The following is an 18,416-nucleotide window of genomic DNA, read 5'->3' on the forward strand; positions in this document are numbered from 1 at the left end:
CCCGGCCCTCCTCAGCACCCCGAGATGCCGGGGGAGGCTCTCTGGAGTTGTGTTTTGCCTCTGTTTGGGGTTGAGCCTGTGTTTAGTCCCTAGTGGGTCTAGCATTATTTTCCTCAAGGTTTCAAGGGGGTGGAAGAGCGTTTCATATTTCTCTGTTTGGCAAATAGTCTGTCCCCTGCCTCCCTTCCCAGCCATCAGGAATCTCAGAAATTAAAACCGGAGGGACTCGGGTTTCTTTCTGAGGAGGGGCCTTGACAGGAGGGGAGGGGCGGGCGCCAGACTCTGGGTTTTCTCTGCGAAGGTGGAAAGAGGAGGAAGGATCAGCCCTGGATTAAAAAGCCCCAGTGCCCAGTGCGGGGAGGACCGGCTCGGTTCCCTGCCGCCTGCCAGGGGAGCACCCTTGCTTTCAAAGCTGAGAGGACAGCAGCGGTCCCCCGCTCCCTGGTGCTCCCCTTCCTTCCCTTGGGGGGAAGGGAGAAGCTTTCCTCCGCAGGGAGAGGCGGGAGGAGCCAGGCCCAGCTGAGAGGGGGGGGCCCAGATGCCAGCAGAGAGGGAGGTGGGGGGGGCCAGGAGGGCTGGGAGCCAACGGGCCCCCGAATGAGGCTTGGCGATGGCAGGCGGGTGCTGTGCAGAGCGGAGCTGACACCTGAATCTCGGCTCGCCTCCCCCAGGAGAGCACTTTAATGAGGCTCACAGCTGTGATATCACAGAACGAGCATTAACAATGCTAATTACCTCAAGTTTAGCCCGAACATTCTCAACCCACCCGCCTGGGGAGCACACTGTTGTTCTGGCCCCTGCGAAAGCACTCACGGGCTGGGGCTTAGGAAAGGAGGTGACAGCAGAAAGCAGAGCACCAGGTAGGCCAGGGCGGGGTGGGGAGTGGGGGGGAGGGAGGGCAGTGGCTGCCGCAGGCCGCGGGGACCCCCAAGAGAGGAGGAGGTGAAGCCTCCTGGTCCTGACCCGGATGTTCCTCTGCTTCCGCTTAAGAGGAACCCAAAGGAGAAGCCCCCGGTTGTGCGGGGGGGGGGGGGGGGGGGGAGGGGGCGGTCAGGCCCCCTTTGGGGAAAGCTGAGAGCAGAGACCCTATCTAACTGTACTTGGCCAAGGGTCACGGTTCCACGACGGCCTCCTGTCATCACACTGCCTGCTGCAGCCTCAGGGGACACCCTTCGGGCCCCTACCAGGTAGCCCCAAAGATGCTTTCAAATTTGGGGATTTTTTAAAGCAGCACAACCAGCAACATACGAAATAGATGAAATCAGTTGTGCTGGTCAACGGCTTGAGTTGAAGGTTGGGATTCAGAAAGGTTTTTTTTTTTCCCACCCCTGCCCTCCGAGGGCCCACGACACCCCCAAAGACCCTCCCGGAAGCCTAGGCCTCTGCAGAATTCACCTGGAAAACGAGTGTTGTGGAACCCAACATAACCCTCTGGCTTCATTGTGTCCGGCATGAAGCCTGCCGTTCTGCGGGACTGCGTGGAGATAGGCTTTGCCAGGCACCCCAGAGGACCCGGGACACAGGCAGGTGGGCCTAAGCTGCGGGGGCGAAGGATGGATATGGGTGTACGTGTGCATATCCACCTGATCCGGAAGGTGGCTCCTTACCCGAACCTGCCCGAGTTTATAGAAGTTCACGCCTGGGTCTACAAAAGTCAAACGTCACCCAACTAGACAAGGCAGGACCTTAGAGCTGCTGACTCCTCTCCCAGTGTCCTCTCTGCTCCAAGAAGGGGAAACCACATATGTCTCTCCCACAATGCCACACCCTTAGGCTCTCTCTAACATGGGGTGTTCTCCCCTTGATCCCTTCTTCTTAATCCCCTACCCCATCCCACCCCCGTCCCATGCTTTGTCCTCCGCCGCCGAGGAAAGAACCGAGGAAATCCACTCTGCTCTGACTTGAACACAAGGAGGGTCCCTCCACTTTCCCCTCCCTCCACTATCCCTGTGACTCCCTAGAGCTACATCAGTCTCCGGGCTGTATTAGAGAACTCTCCCAGACCCAGCTGACCACGCGCCTCGCTCAGCAACCGGGATGCAAAGCTGGGGTCAAAGTGGAAACCTCACCCCCGTCCCTGCAGACGAAAGGCCTGTGCGTGGCTGCCTGTGCCTTCTCCTGCTGGACTTTGTCATGAGCCTATACCCCGCCCCCTGCTGCTGGCATGAATGGTCTCACTCTGGGTGAAGGGTCTACCTTTCTGCTCTGGCCCCCGCGTGGGGACATTGCTCGGCAGAGATGCCTCGACGACCTGCTGGCTGGCGCTCGTCTGCAGCCACATCACTGGCCCCCGTGCCACAAGTAACCGCCCCATGTTAAGCTTGGAGAGGAGAGGCTGAAGGCACGCGGGGACCTCTGCACTAACACCCACACTTAGCGGAGAACAGGGGAGCTCCTACCCAGCCCCACGGCCAGCCATGTCCTACTGGAAAGCCCCCAGTCAATTCCAACTAAAAGCCCACTGACCGACTGAGACAGAAGTCCCTGCTTGGGTTCCAGCGCCCCCATTTCCCAACTGCCCCCAGTTCGTATGTTATTACTTGTCTGGCTTGCAAGCCCTGCGAGGGGTGGGGCCTTGTCTTCTCGGCTGCACACGCCTGCCCCACGGGACAGGCTTTATTTGCTGATTTTTCTTAAATGTGGTTTCGGAAGACTGACTCCTGGCTCGCGGCCTCAGGAAACCACTGGCCGTGTGGGTCGGGGGTCCCGCTGCTCCTTTAAGGTGGTTGCTAAGCTCCAGAGGGTCTCAGGGCAGATGTGTCTTCTACAGGCCCTCTTGCTCCTGGCTCAGGGCGGCCATCCCACTGCCTTTTATGGAAGGCCGTTTCAGACCTGAGAGGGGAGGGGTGGTGACTCGGCTGGCTCTTCTAGATGGTCCTGAGCCTGAGGTCTCTCTTTCCCCCACCACATCCCCTTACCTCAACCCTGAGTCATCTGTGAATCGTCCAACCCCACTCCCCCGGAAGTTCCAGGGGGTTCTCTCCCGATGCCCGGGCCTCTCAGAGGGGTCTTCTCAGGTGAAGCTGTAGGTTGTGTTTGTCTGCTGTGCCCACGAAAGCTGCAGGGACCGAGGCTTCTCCGGAGCTTGTGGGGGTCAGAATTCCATCACCAGCAACAACCGAGACGTGGCCCGTGTTGCTCCTGGGGTCTCCTTGCAAACACGTAGGCATCAGGCTTTCCCTGCAGCCTGATATACGTGCATGTGCACATAAGCACACGCACACACACGTACATATGTCTTCCCACTGTATACCCCGGTGTGAAAGGGCCCCACTCCCACAGGATCTGTACGTTTCCAGTGGATTTGTTGACGACTGGGTTGGTGATGGGAGGGGGGAAATAACCAAACGTTCCCAAGAGTTTCAAAGCCTTTTATTTGTTTACACATTCTCTAAATTGCAGACAAAAAAGATTCGCTACGTAGGTCATCAACACTGCTAACCAACCACAGAACAAGATACTAACCACAGCAAAGAAGGGACGGGGCCTGTGACTCAGTCTTTGTGAACGTGCAAGGGCTCCGCAGAGGGACTGGGACGTCCAGGGTCCCCAAGACTGCTTGATGCCCACGTTATGCTGGCTCCGGGTGGTGACCTCTCCAAGGCCCTCCTCCCAGAACCTGGTCAGGACAGAAGGAAAGGCAGGGAGAGACGGAGGGGCCCTGGTTCACTGAAAGCCCCTCCAGGCAGCCCTCCTGAGCAAAGCAGTCCCCTCTGCCTCCTGCGAGCCTAAATCGGGATGTGGGCTGTTTGCAACCTGGAGATCCTCCTGGAGACTGTCACATACACCAGCTGTCTGGGAAGTCACAGAGCCTGCGCGTCCCCTGAGGACAGTGGGAGGCGTGGCACGGCCTCACCTCCAATACCGAGACACGAGGGATCCCGATACATCCCTAAGAGAGGGCAGAAACACCACAGCACTCTTCACTTCGGGAGCCACGGAAGAGGGGGGGACTTGACACTCAGGGGAAAGGAGCACCCCAGGAGACAGGAGAAGAGCGGCACACACACCCCTACACACTGACACTACATCACGTCACACCCGAAAGGGTCAGGGGGCGGGCGTGGGAGATTTCATGTGTCTGTTGCCGCGGTTGCTTTTCAGAGGAGCCGGTGGGGATCTCTCGCTCAGACCATTACATCCGACTTCCTAAGCCGGTAGCCCTTCTCTCTAACCTCACGGAAACTGTGCCAGCCTCAGTCCTGGACACTTTCCGAAGCACCCAAGCAGCTCAAGGAAAAGCCCCTCAGTTGTCCAGTCAGCGGAAGGTAATGTGATGCTGGAACCTTAGGTCCGGGGGCGGGGGGAGGGAGTCCAAGGGAGCATAAAAGGAAGACCCTCATTAGCAGGCATCTCATTAGAGCTCACCAAGGCCAGCTCTCTCGGCCGTTCTTTGATGGCTACGAGTTTCAGAAAGAGCTGAGGTGGGGAGCGGTGCGAGAGTACAAGATACAAGAAAGCACTTTGGAATGATGGGGGTGCACCGTGGAAAGGGGCTTCCCTCTCTTGTGCCCCCACCTGGGAGAAGGTGACCTCAGGTTTGCATCACGTCTTCACGTCCAGAGACGTACACGGAGATACAGCAATAGGAGATCGCCGGCGCATTTCCAGGGGTACCCTTTGCAAATACAGCCAAAGCAGCCTGGGGGCAATACATTCCTGAGGCTGCGAGGCACCCGGGGTCTACTCACCAGCTGAGACAGCGCAGTGAGGACTTAAACTGACCCCCTTCCCAGACCTCTCCAACTCTGAGTCAACCAGACGGCTTCCACGCCCTTCCCAGAACCCGCACAGGCATGAGCTTCCTCACACGGCACTCGGGCAGGCACCTCCTCCTAAGGGACCCCTTCACCCTTTCTACCCCAGCCCACCCGGAACTCGAGGGGTTCATATGCGGCGGCAGCCCCCACCCCAGCCACCAGAACCAGCCTCCTCCTGGCGAGGAACACGGTGGGGCATCAGGCGACTGGAAGAGGAAAAGCCATTTATCTTGGCTTCTGGGCACAGATGCTCCATCTCTTGGTTCTCAAAAGGAATGTTCGCAAAACTGGGCTTTAAGATCGCCCTCAGCCCAAACACGTCGTGGGAGGGCGGAGGGGGGGCGGGGGGCAGACCTACTTGAGGACAGGCTCTTGCACCATTGCACCGTGTGACGCGGACCGGCCAGTCTCTCCTTCAGGTGTCCATTTCCTGATTGGCCCAGGGTGTCCGCATCCGGCTGGGAGGGCGTGTGAGCAGACTGTGTTCGCAGCCTGAGAGTCTGCTCGCGTGGAGGTGGGAGGGAAGACCCTCTCCGAGCTCAGCCCGTGGGGCCAGCAGAGCTCTCCCACTCCCAGGTCCATCCCGCATGCAGCTGAGGGGGCCAGTGGGCTCAGAGTCTGAGGCCTCTGCCTGGGTGCGGTGCGGCCAGTCTGGCCCGGATCGGATCCAAGTCAGAGGACCCACCCCACTCTGCTGCCACCGGCACGGGAGACCGGGGGGGAATCCGGGTCATTCAAAGGAGGCTCGGTTCAAAAGAACCACCGGCTTTCACGTGGCCAGTGGGTCAGACCCCAGAGAGCATTTCAGGTTCTCAAACGCTTCAAAACCAGTCTCACAGCCAGGCATCACGGAAGCCAGAGGTCCCAAAATTCTGCCCGCTCACAGCCGTGTGCTGGCCGGGGACCCCAAAGAGCCTTCTCAGGGCGTCTCCAGCAGAGAGGCCGAAGGCTGCGTGAGGCCAGCTCGGCGCTGAGGCCCACGCGAGGGCAGATAACGTGCCTTCGCCCAAGCCCGGGCATCCAGCTTGAAAGCGAGCTCAGTGCGGCTGCTTCGGGGAGTAACGGTGAGCGGCTGAAATCCGGCTGTCACGCGTGCAGAGGAAAGGGGGGGATGGAACAAATGGTGTCTTCCTGATGCTGTCAATTCAGACAACAGGGAGTCCAGCGAAGCACGAAGTCAGGAGCCGATGAGCACCTGGCCAAAGGTGGGCAGAGGGGGTTTCCTGGAAACGCCTCCAATGCCGGGCCTCTCCCCGACGCCTGCCTCCCGCTGCCATGCCAGAACCGCACAGGAGGCCGAGACAGGCTGGCGGGGGTCTCCATGGGCGTCCACCCGGTCTGAGCATGAGGCCCTCCTCCCACCCCACCATGCCCCCCCGCTCTTTCCAGTGGGGACTGGGCAAGGCTGTTGTGTCACTGTCCAGCTCTCATCGGGCCCTGCCAATTGCACCTCCCTGCCCGCCACCCCAGGAGGCCAAGGCAGCATTTGGAGGCACGGCCTCCGGTCCTCTGGCCCGCTCGGCACACGCCAACCCAGGTGCCTTCATCATCACGGAGGCTCAGGGTCACCTTCCAAGGGCAGCAGCCAGTGCTTGGGCAGACGGACACTGGCAACTAGGCTGAGGTCGACCGTGTTCTTCCCCTCCCCCGCCCCGCCTCGCCCAAACTCCCGGAAGGTGGGAACAACTGAACACTTAGCCTGCTCCTCTTCTGTGGATGAATATGCATGAACACAAGGAAAGAGACCTAGATACCCAGACACCTTCCCTGATGGTACGCTACCTGGCGTGTGGTCAGAGGGCTGAGACCGAGTGTGATTTTAGAGCTGAAAAGCAGGTCGAAGCCTGGGCCAGGATGTGGTTCGTTTTTTCCCAGCCGCTCTAGGGCTTTGTGGGCCGCCCTGCACAGAACGGGTGCCCTGCCAAGTGTCTCAGCCCGTACCAGCCTGCCTGGCAATCCCTCACGGTGGGCAAGAAATGTGCACATCTTCCATCCGAGCACGAATGCCCCCTGGGCAAACGCGGCAGATACACGACGAGCAGCCAGAATGGACATCCCTCCTCTTCCCAGCCAGAGGCACAAAGGCTCCCTGGGCATCTGACCATTTACTGCCACGGCGTGACTTCCCTGCTTTCCCAAATGGCACACTGATGGACCAGATGCGTCGGGAAGCCAGGGCTCTCTGCCTCCCTACCCCGCCTCTCCCGCCACCTGCTCTGCCACCTCCTCCGCTCCGAGATAACCGTGCTGTATTTTCATGCTCTCACTCACATATTATCTCGCAATGTGTCTTTCCTTCCCCCCCCCCCCCAGTACCTAATTTAGGCCTTTTCAACTACATGTTGAAAATGTGCAGGGGGTATATTTTCATCTGCGTCTTCCCGCCACCATCCCACCCTTCAGCATCTAGCTTGGCAGGAGGGCAGGGAGGGGCAAGGGCAGGAAGGGAGGAGGCAGGCCCTGCAAGAGGAGAACCAAGGTCTGGGGTGCGGTGGGGTGGGGGGAGTAAACATGGAAGGGCAAAGTCAATAAGAACCACAATCCCAACTCCAGCCCATAAAATCTGTGCATCCCTTTGACAGAAAGCAGAATGGAGTCCACAACCATTGCCAAACGTGTCCCCCAGAGAAGCAGAGGTGAGTGAGGGAAGAGGGAAAAGAGTCCATGGGCCAGTGACCCTCCAAGAACAAGACTCACCCCCTGCGGTGTGCAGGGGCCGGAAGCAGGGGTGGGCCTGGCTGGACCTCAGGGAAAGAGCGCCCCCTCCCCCCCTCCTTGGACAAACAGGTTCTCCCTCTTGTCCTGGAGCCACATGTAGGTTCACTTTTAGTTTGTTAAGGGAGGGTGTGTGTTTTTTGTGTGTCCCTGTTTTCATCATCAATATTAATAACATTGATAGAAATAATAGAGATGCAGAGAAGCAGCCAGGCAGGACGCAGTGGCATAAATATAACGTGGGGATGTTGCTGAGGGAAAATAGAGGGGCTCAAGGGCCTCCCCCGTGTCCTACAGGGACCGTTCACCCACTCTCCTCTTCCCACCGCAGCAGTGTTTATGTGCCAGACTGGGTCGGTGCCGTCCTGAATGGCCACTTTGCTCGCTGCCTGGGCTAGAGGTCATTATTAGTATTTATATCTCTGCCGAAGAGGGTTCTGGCTGCCAGCCAGTCCCGGTTCCTGCCTTCCTCTGGCCTGCCCTGGGAAATGTCACCATCAGCACAAATGTTTCCTTCTCTTGGTGGGGCCAAAGAGGGGGAAACCCTGGAGTGACCCTCTTTCAAGGCACCGGAGCAAAGAAAGGGAGGCAGCTGGGAACACAGAGACTGACCGAGGGGCATTCCTGTACCCTCTGACTCCTGTTGTCCCCACCGCAGCACAGCCACCCAGGACCCTGGGGAGTCACCTCAGGTCTCAGCTGTCTGCGGGGACACACAGCCAGGGCTCGCTCAGAGCCCAGAGAGAGCCTTCCCTGGGAACCCACCGACTTCCAGATCTTTTCCCTCCCACGGGGAGCCCCCTGTTCATTCTGGGAGACCAGCGGGATGAGGCCCAGGCAAGGCCCAGACCCCTCCCCATCCCCGCTTCCTGAGGTGCTTCCTTTGGGGCGTCTCTTCACAGCAGCCTGGGCTAGGAGCATGGACAGGGGGCCAGGCCTTCCCAGGAGCAGCTGCTGAGATGCTCAGAGGAAGCCCCCCCGGTCCGTGTGTCTAAGGGCTCCATTCGTCCTCCCACATTCAAGGCACCTGAGCTGGTGGCAGCACTCGGGCCTCCCCGGCCCACACCCTCTAGTCATTTAGCTCCCGGACTTCTAAGTGGAAATCAGGTTTCTGGTCCCCTCCTCAAGGACCCTCCCCTCCCTTCATTGTGCTTTGCCGAACCTGAAACACCTTTGACCCTCCCCACCTCCTTCCTCTAGGCCCCCTTCCACCCTCCCTCTCTACAGGTGACACCACTACAGGGATACGAACCCACCACAGGAGACGCCAATGCACAGCTCTGATAAGGAGCCCGGTGTGGCACGTTGGGCATCTTCCCTGGGAGTGTGAGCATGACTCTGGCCCAGGGAGCCACCATTTCCTTGGGGTGTGACATAGGCACATCCTGAGGAGGGAGGGGCCTGTGGTGGGCAGCAGGGGAGGGCCTGGGTCCTCCCATTGGTAACAGGCTGAGAACCGGCCCAGGGACAGGAAAGGTGGTCCCTGGGCCTCCCTGCACCCCCCCACAAACACAGACTCAGAGAGCAAACCAGGGGCCCCTCTTCTCTGAGTCTAAAGCCTGAAGTTGCCGGCAGTCTTTCTTCAAGAGCACAGGTCTGTCTCCTAAACTTGCCCCCAATAGGAAGAGTAATAATAATCATCCCATTTTTCTTTCTTAAAATATCTGAACTTTTAAAGGGGAGGGCCGAAAGGAATCTCGTGCTGTGTTCAAAGGACAACACCTAAAATGCACCATGAGTGTAACTCTCCAGGGTATCATGAAACCATCACTGTGAAATCCAAACCCTCCCCCAACCTTAAAACCTGTTATCTTCCCCAGCTCGGGAGGAATCTGGCCTCCCTCCTTCTCACCCACGGCTCACACACCGTACTTCCAGCCACACGTCTGAGCTGGCCCCCCTGGGAAGCCACCGCTCCTCACCGCCTGCCTGGACTTCCCACCTGGCCCTGGAGCAATGACAGGAGGCCTTGGGATCCTGCTCCAGGTGCTCTGAGTCCGTGGGTGGGGGGGGGGGGGGGGGGTTGAGAAGGAAATCAGGATGTAAATCTCCTAACAGAGGCCTTGTCTGGATTTCCTCATCGCCGTTGCCCGCGCTGGATTTGCTGCAGGCCCAATAAGCAATGTTTCAGAAACACAGGGTTTCAACTTCCGGCTTGGATCGTGTAGCCTCACCTCCTCTCTGGCCAGCTAGAGCCACGGTATCAGGGTGAAGTGGAGCAAGGCACTCGGGCTGTTCCAGGGATCTGGCCGGCAGCCAAGAGCATCATTATCTCCCCTTGGTGGCCTGTATACCCAGTGACGAGATGCCACAGGGTGGGGGCCTCCATCGTGCCAGGCCCCGAGCCAGGATCTTCGCCAGCAAAACTGCTAATCCCTGCAACAGCCGTGCTGGATAGGCCACATCTCCCTACCTCCCAGATGTGGAAAATGAACCTCAGAAGGGCAAAGTCACTTGCCCAAGGTCAACCAGCTAGAAAGTAGCAGAGCTGGGCTTTAAACCAGTTTTTAAGCGAATGTCACACGGAACTGAATTACGGCCCTCTCCCGGAGTCGGCGCCCCGTTCTAGGCCACGATGATCTTGAAGAAAGGAGTATCTCAAGTATCTTCATGCTGAAATCCCCAACCCCAGGGTAAATCCCTCACCCCCACCAACAGGAGACCCACGCACGGTCCTGGTTTCCTTGTCACAGCTTCGGCCGACTGGCCCTGACCACAGGCAGCCTAGCCCCTAAAACATAAACCCATTTTGGTCAAAAGGGAGATTCTGAGAAGGCATCTAACCTTGGCTAATTCACACGAGAAGGGGGCATACAAGTCATTTCGGATCCCTCCTTGGAAAGCACCGCTTTCCAGTGGTTATCTATACAACATTATGCCTTTTAGGTCTCCCGTTGTCACTGTGGAACAGGCAGGGAAAGTATTATTATCTCTTTTTCATAGGTGAGCAAACAGGTTCAGAGACATTAAGTGACTTGCCCAAGGCCACACAGCTACTGAGTAGCAAAGACAAAACTAAAACCCTGATCATCAACGTGCATCCCATGATTCTAGCTCGTCCTCTGGGGCTCAAAGAAAGACCAATTTGAAGTTTACCACCACTTTCTCTGTTTCAATACAGCAAGTGATAAATGTGACTCTGGAGATTCCGTCTTCTTGCAGTACCCTGGAAGTGCCATCCCACGAGCTGGCTTTGCTATCCCCACTTTCCAGATGGGGAAACTGAGATCTCCAAAGAGGACAAGGTTGGACCCAGCCTAGAGGGCATGAAACTGGGAAGGGAACCCTGGACCCTCCTAATGTCCTTTCTAGAGCTCTGAGCACTCCCCGGTCCCTCCACTGCAGGATTATAGCACCTGACCTTGCAAGATTCAATTCCTCCTCATAGCTTCCGTGGGCAGCAGGTGGGGCTGGAGGTAGAACAGGGCCACCCCATCATCTGTGTTGAGGGGGGGAACACGTGCGCACATACTCCAAAGAGGACCTGTCAGGTAGCAGGGCCACACTTTTGGGTTTCGGACTTCCTTTTTAAACATGAAAGCCACTGCGGCATTTGGGAACATTCTGGTAACTTTTTTCTCTAAAATTAAGTCAAAGTGATTTTCAAAACCAATCGTCGGCCTTTGAGGACACCCCACTTTGGCTTTTGTGGGAGGACAGAGAGCCGGAGCAGTCGGGAGAGGACATCTGCCCCTCTGGTGTGACCCGTCTGGGTAACAGATGACGTGAAAACACAGCAGCTTTCGAAACCCTCCCTGGACCTCCAGCATCCAAAAACAGGTTCGCCAAACAGCAGGGGGAAGGAAGTATCTTATGAGGAAGATGCAAATCCCATCTGGACAGGACCCTTTAAACAAGATCGTTATGTATACACAGAGCTCACTCGGAGACCACGGGCCCCTGCAGGAGAGTGACCCCCATCTCCTGCCACAGGTCACTCTGCCAGGCTGTCCGGGTCCACTGGCCAAGAGCAATTAGCCCGGGAGGGAGGCTCTTGCCAAGTCGAGGAGCGAACACTTCTGCCGGGCAGAAGTGGCCCAACTAGCCCAAGTCTCCAGGGCCTTCTTCAGGAGCTGAAGGACTAAAAATAACCTCGGCCTTTGTTGTACGCAGCCGGACCACAGAGATGGGGCTGATTTCAGGGAAGCCGAGCATGCGCGAGGGTCCCACTCACCGAGACCTGCCCTTTGGGCAAATGATTTTTCCAGAAATGTGTCAGTTATTGTGTGCTGCTGCCGTTGCCACTGCTACCGAGATTCAAAGACAGCCCGATCCGCTCCAGCCCTCGGGGCTGACTTCCAACACAGATTTCTCGGAAGCTCAGCCTCCCACCTCTTTCTTCTCAAAACATTTAAAAAAAAAAAAAAAAAAAGCCAGAGTCCAGCATGTACCGGGGAGCTTCGGGGACAAGAGCAGCCCTCGAGCTGAGGATTCTGCATCGTTGCCACCGTGATCGTAAATAATCACATCCCCCACCCCCCCGACCCGGTTATTTGTTTAGGTGACAATCATCTCTTCCCCATCCTGAAATCTCCAGAGTCGGGTATCAGGAGACAGTGGCAAACATACACGGGGTGGAAGGAAGAAATTACTTGGGAAAAGGAATTCGTGGTGCCACATCAATACTGAAAGGTTGCTCAGAGCTGCAGTCCTTTGTATCAATGTTTAGATTCTGGGCAGCCCGCACACACTTTCCTGGCTCTTTAGTCCCAGGGAAAGCTCCAGACCCAGGCTGGCTGGGAGGCAGAGCCTTAGCATGTCCCCTGCCATTGGCTGTGGCTTGTCTCACCTCAAGGATGCCCTTGAGAAGGTCAAGGAACTGCAAAGCCTGATCCTTTGCAAAGCCACTCCCGATGGATAACAAATACTGACGGGCTGTGGCGGGGCCTCAGAATTCTCCTCCCAATGTGTCTGCCCACTCCTCAGCACTTCTATTACCCTCCCCGCCCCCCAGCCCCATCAAGAGACCACCCTGGCTGTAGACACCACTAGGTATCTGCTGGGGGTCCAGAAAACTGCTTTTTTTCTTCACAGAGACCAAGGAACAAAAAAGGATTTTCATCGTCAAGATGGCCTCCCGACTCTGAGTCTAGAAGTTTCCAGGGAGGCTTGTAATAAATAACAACTTCTCCACAGCCCTTTGTTCCTCTGCTGAGTTCAGGATGAAGAGCCGAAGCAGGAGGCGGGAGGCTGTGTGAAGATTTCTTGGAACACAATAGATAGAAAACACCAAACTACACGTGAATGACTGATAGGTGGTCACAAAACAAGCTTCCCTTAAAAGGGAGCCAGTGAGAGGGCCTCAGTGCTGGGGTAAATGTGAGGGGGTTCCACAGGGCCGGGGCTAGGGGTGTTCTTCAAAAGTGCAAGATCCTTCTGGTAGAAACAAGGAGGGAACGGCTGAAGTACCGGAACCTGTGTGTAGGAGGTAAGCAGACACCTCACCCTCTTGGTTCCACGTGGCCATGCCCTCTGTGACCACAGGTTTTCCTTACAGTTGGTCTGTCTGGATACATGGGAGCGGGGGCTTGATCTGGTTTGAGCTGGGCTCCGCCTCAGCCTCTCCAGCAACCTGGGGCCCTAGGCTTGGCAGCCAAAGGCTGAGGCCTTTTCTTTGAGCAGTTCCCAGCACAGGTGGCAGCTCCAGCTTCCTGCAAGAAACAAGATGGCGTTACCAGCAGCCGCTCTCGCACCCTCAAGCCCCGCCCCTTGGCCCTAACTCCCGCAAGCCCTGTTTCTCTTTTGACTTTCACAGCTCAGAGACTGAGTCCCCGGCCTGAAAATACGCCGGAGCCTGCAGCTCGGCAGAGGGTAAGTGCCGCTCAGAAAAGTTAGGTGCTCGGAGGCGATCAGCTGAACTGCTGTGAAGCCCCTCATTCCTTGGCAGCCACCAGGTCTAGGCCAGTTCCCCGGGGAGGCTTCCTCCCCCACCACTTCTGCCACATGTCCAGGAAACGTCTCCTTGGCCCCCAAGTTGTCATTTCTGGGGGTGGAACCATGCCTCGGTGTCCTCATCTGTACAATGGCCGTGGCCGTACCTACTTCAAAGGATCGTGATCATTAAATGAGACAAGTTACGGAAAGGCCTCGGCACAGGCCTGCACCATAGTGAGGGCTCAGGAAGCGGTAGGAGTAGCTGTTAGGGCTACTGTCGACCTCATCATCATTACCTTCTGGGGGCTCAGCCACCGGGGGATTTAAACAGTACATGTGATAGCCACGGTCACAGTCATCGCAGAAGAGTAGCTGGTCCTGGCGGAGTACAGAATAGGTGGAGAGGAAGAGAGAGAGCGTGAATTATTTAGGGCCAGCGTCTGGCCCCCACCTGCTCCTCCAGCCGATTCTGTGTGGATCCACCTTCCTGAATGCCCCTTTCCAGGCCCCGTTTGAAGTCTTCCCTGTCCCCTGAATATGCTTTGTGCTCTGCCCATACCTGGAAACTCCTCCTCTGCCTCTCCAACTATGCAAACCCTACCCCCCACTTTAGGGTTCTGCTCAATCATACCTCCTCCAAGAAGCCTTCCTTGACTACCACCTCACATTCAAGCTTAAAGAGATTCCTTATTCTTCTGAACTCCTGTAGCCAGTAACCCTGTCTCCATAAGGCAGAAAAACACTTTACTGCATTTCTGTGTTCCCCATGGTGACTGCCTAGTGCATAGAAAGAACTTTAAGCGTTTGAAAATTTTAATTGAATTCCTCTTAACCTTACCCTTTCCATCTGTGAAATGGGCAACAACCATACTTGATGGTAACATCTATGACACCTCAGAACCTTTGCAGGATTGCATTATGCCAATATAGAGAAATGCATGTGATGTGATGCCACCTTCCAGATCCCAAATGCCTCGTCAGGGGCTGGAGGCTGGAGCCCAGGTGAGAACAGGACCCTCTAACACCGTGTTTAACTTCCAAAGACACAGTACACACCTTTGCTCCTGTTCCTGGACACTCTCCCAGCCCCTGACCCCTGCTCTTCTGGACCATTCCCTACACACCTCAAGTCTTCCAGCTCTTCTGTTCTACAGAGATGTCACTAATCTACATCCAATGGAAGTTCTCTCTCGCCTCTTGCATCCCCACAGTTCCCTCTGACATTTAATTGCATTTTGCCTTAGGCCACAAAGCCAGCTGTAGAGTAGACAAGTACACACAATTGTTTTCTGGAATAGTTCCTTTTGGAATGTGCCTCCTTTGTCCTCTCCTTTACAGATCGTCAGGCCCTTGGGGCAGAACCTTGTCTGAACTCATCTCCACATCTCCTTCAGAACTGGCACACAGTAGCGATGTGTTTGTGATCTGGTCCCCATTATCCAGGTTCAGCTCTGCTCTATTCTTTGGACCTGCTTGGATGCCTTATAAGACGTTTGCAAAACTAAGTTTTGTATCAAATCTCACCCTGGCACCCCTCCGTATGGAGATCCTGGAAAAAGTAGATATTGAACTTGGAAACCCCAGTGAGCAAGCAATAAGGCAGGAGATATCATGAAAGACTTTTTTTTTTCTCTTTTAAATCATACTAACACCTTTCAGTGGTGCAATGGGAAGCTTTTGAAGAGTTAGCAACAGAGGAGTGACTGGTCACACATGGAATTTAGAAAGATCTCACAAGCTGCTGTGTAAGAATAGATACCTGGGTGGAAGGAGGTTGGTTCTGCAGGCTGAAAGGCCACTTAGGATGCACTACCACCATCCAGGTGAGAGGTGAACTCTGAACTAGGGTTGTGGCATGGGGAAAAGGTAAGGGTCCTGTTCCCATTTGAAAGTTATTGATTAGATGTAGAAAACGATAAAGAAGAAATCAAGAACATTACTGGGTTGTGGCTTGGTCGGCAAGCCAGATGATACAACCACCCATTGAGACGTGGGCGGAAGAGTAGAGACGTGGGACATAGAAGGCAACCTCAGCCAGAGATGTTATATACGTCCACAGATCATGCAATGGAGATGCCCTGGAGGCAGCTGAACAGCAGGAAAGATGCCCGATCACGAGATATGGATTTGGGAGACATTGGTGATTAAGATGACAATGGAGGTCCTAAGAGAGGAAGCCCGTGATATGTTACAGATGTAACTTGAACTTGAACTCACGGAGGGATGTCCATTAATTTCTTGAAATTATATGAACAAATTTGAAATTATATGCACAAATGTACATTTTTCGGAGAAAAGAGTAAGTCCATAGCTGTCATTGAATTTTCTGAAATATCAAGGACTCAAAAAAGGTTACTGAGATAAAGGCCAAAAACAGACCCTCGGGAATACCAACTTTAAGGGACAAGCAGAGAAAAAAGAGACTAAGGCAGCAGTCAGAGAGTTAGGATGAAAACCAGGATGGCGTGGTTTACTCCAAAAAATGTACACCACTATTTTGGAGCTGAAGTAAGCTATATGACAATATGACTTAGGAATAATACAAGGAGGAACAAGTTAGGATGGGGACAGAAAATAGGGAGAGACTTGTCAGAAACAGTATTACCAAAGTCTTTAAGACACATGACTCCTACTATAGCGCTGACACAAGAAATACAAGAAGGTAGAATACAGTGGATTAGACTTTCCCAAAGGGAAACCAGGTGTCTCTAGATTTAAGTACATTTTTCATGGGTTGATTATTGTCTAGTACCACATTCTCTTCTTTTCCATGTGCTTTTCAGGATAACTGCTTGTCAGGTCCGCCCAGATCGGCCAGCTCGTGGTAACCCCCATGAAAAACATAATTTAAGAACCTCTTACTCCCAAGTACCAGAGAACCAGTTCCAGTACAATGGCTATAGTTCCAGTAGAATGGGAACCCTAGTCTGGAATGTGCATGGCAAATCCCTGACTATGTGAGAGGTACCCTACTGCCCAAGCAGCCTCACCCTTGATTCCTCTCCTACAAGCAATGAGAAACCTCTGTATTAACACTGTTGGTAAAGCCAAAGACCAGAACTAACCCAAATGTCTATCAACAAGAGACTGTTTGAATTAACTAATGAAGAACTATGCAGCTGTAGGAAGAAATGAAGATTATGTCTAAATACTGTGGTGGAGTAATCTCAAAGATATCCAGTAAAAAAAAGCAAGGTGAGGAAAACAGGTGTGTTTGTTACTATTTTCCAAGAAAATGCATTTTTTTTTCTGGATTCATTATGCGTATGGGTTCATACACATGAATTCTTACAACTTCATACATATATACACATAATGTTATATTTAAGTAGAAAGGAAAGATAAGCCATAATTTTTTTAAACGGCCACCTATGAGCAGAGTGAGGGAATAGTGTGAAAGAGTAGGAATAGCAGACAGATTTTCTTGAATATCCTGTTTGTTTTAATAGACTCGATTCTGGAACCAGTAAATATTTTGCATAGTCACAAGACAAAATTCACACTGTAATTCCTCTAAAAATAAAAGAAAAATGAAACAAGTGAATCTAATTATGTATGAGTTGATGGCATAACCACACAGAAAGTAACTATTTCAAGTGACTCTAAATCAAGTAGTTTGACTGTACATCCTTAGTCATCATCTTAGTTTTAAACAAAAATAAGTGTGTGTGTATGTGTATATATAAAAATATATTTCCTTTCAGCAATCATATTTTTGGTGGTAATAGTGGAATTAATATTCTGAAACTTGTACATATCAAATGAATGATTATGTTGTTATTGAGAAGAATTTTGACATGCTTGAAAGAAAATACAGATGTAAGATCAATGAAGTTAAGTAAAAACCCTATAGTTATTCCTGAGTATGAATTAGAAGTATCCATGTAAACTCAAGTATCCATACAAATTCAGCATTTTGTCTTTAAAACAAACAAAAACATATTTTCTAGCTGTATCCATTTAAAATGCCCCAAAACAATGACCAATGAGGTAAAAATTAGCACCCCTAGTACCCCTATTATGTTCTCTAAAGATCATTGCCCACTGAAATGAACCAGAGGACCTTGAAGAAATGTCTGGTTCCAGGTCCAGGGCATGAAATGTATAAATAACTTCACATATTGGAAAGCAAGGAAGCCATCAAATACTATTGGGGTCATGTCTAAAGGACTCAAGATCCAACCTGATTACATTCTCGCTGGTCAAATATAGGACAATTTTAACTGTAATGGATTGAAACAAATAAGATATATTTAAATCCTTGGGTTCATAAAGATACTATTTATAAAAAAAAAAAAAAACCTTGTCACCTTTGGAAGAAGCTAGGGAAACATCCCTTTATTTTTTGGTTTATTACCTTGATATAATTTTAGTCATAGAGAAAGTTGCAGAACGGTACAGAGAGTTTCTGTACCCACTTTACTCAGCTTCCCTTAGTGTTGACATCTTACATTATGATAGGACGATCATGAAAAGCAGGATATTACCATTGACATAATACTATTGACTAATCTGCAAGCCTCATTTGAAATTCACCAGTTTTCCCACTTCTGTCTCTTTTCCCAACATCCAATCCAGGATCTCACATTGTATTTAGTTGTCATGTATTCTTAGTGTCCTTGAATCTGTGACAGCTTCTCGGTTTGTCTTTCACGACCTTGATACTTTTGAAGAATCTAGGCCAGTGATTTTGTAGAATGTCACTCAATTTGAATTTGTCTGATCTTTTTTCATGAGAAGACTGAGGGTGTGCACTTTGGGCAAGAATACTACAAAAGAGATGTGGTGCCCTTCTTAGTGCATCATATCAGGGCATTAATACCAATATGTCTTGTTACGAGTAATGTTATTCTGATCAAATAGTTTAGGCAGTGTCTGCCAGTTTTTACTATAAAGTTATAATTTTTCCATTTGTAATGTATCAATAAGTAATCTGGTTGGGGAGATACTTTGAGATTATGCAAATAATCTCACCAATTGGCACCAATTGGTTGTTCTTGCTTACAACAACCCAAAACAGTGATGTTCGCCTATTGGTATTTCCCTCTTCCCTCTACACTTATTAAT

General features: G+C 52.8%; 1 protein-coding gene and 1 long non-coding RNA gene across 6 annotated transcripts in view; one reads left to right on the forward strand and one right to left on the reverse strand.

Moving 5' to 3' along the window:
• Positions 1 to 581: 581 nt before the first annotated feature.
• On the forward strand, positions 582 to 3,538 carry LOC123386137. Its single transcript, XR_006599772.1, has 3 exons — positions 582 to 860; positions 1,341 to 1,527; positions 3,403 to 3,538. It is a non-coding gene; the product is annotated as an uncharacterized LOC123386137 (long non-coding RNA).
• The window catches only part of DPF3 (double PHD fingers 3), a 307,348-nt gene continuing 292,287 nt past the window's right edge, over positions 3,356 to 18,416 (reverse strand). For all 5 annotated transcript variants that reach the window (XM_045060175.1, XM_011283320.3, XM_045060176.1 and 2 more), the window contains exons 10-11: positions 13,646 to 13,727; positions 3,356 to 13,126 (exon numbers count right to left, since the gene is read on the reverse strand). In XM_045060175.1, coding sequence (XP_044916110.1) covers positions 13,056 to 13,126; positions 13,646 to 13,727 — 153 coding nt within the window. In that variant the 3' untranslated portion in view covers positions 3,356 to 13,055. The remainder of the gene's footprint in view (positions 13,127 to 13,645; positions 13,728 to 18,416) is intronic.

Source organism: Felis catus, chromosome B3 (assembly GCF_018350175.1).
Source record: "Felis catus isolate Fca126 chromosome B3, F.catus_Fca126_mat1.0, whole genome shotgun sequence".
NCBI lineage: Eukaryota > Metazoa > Chordata > Mammalia > Carnivora > Felidae > Felis > Felis catus.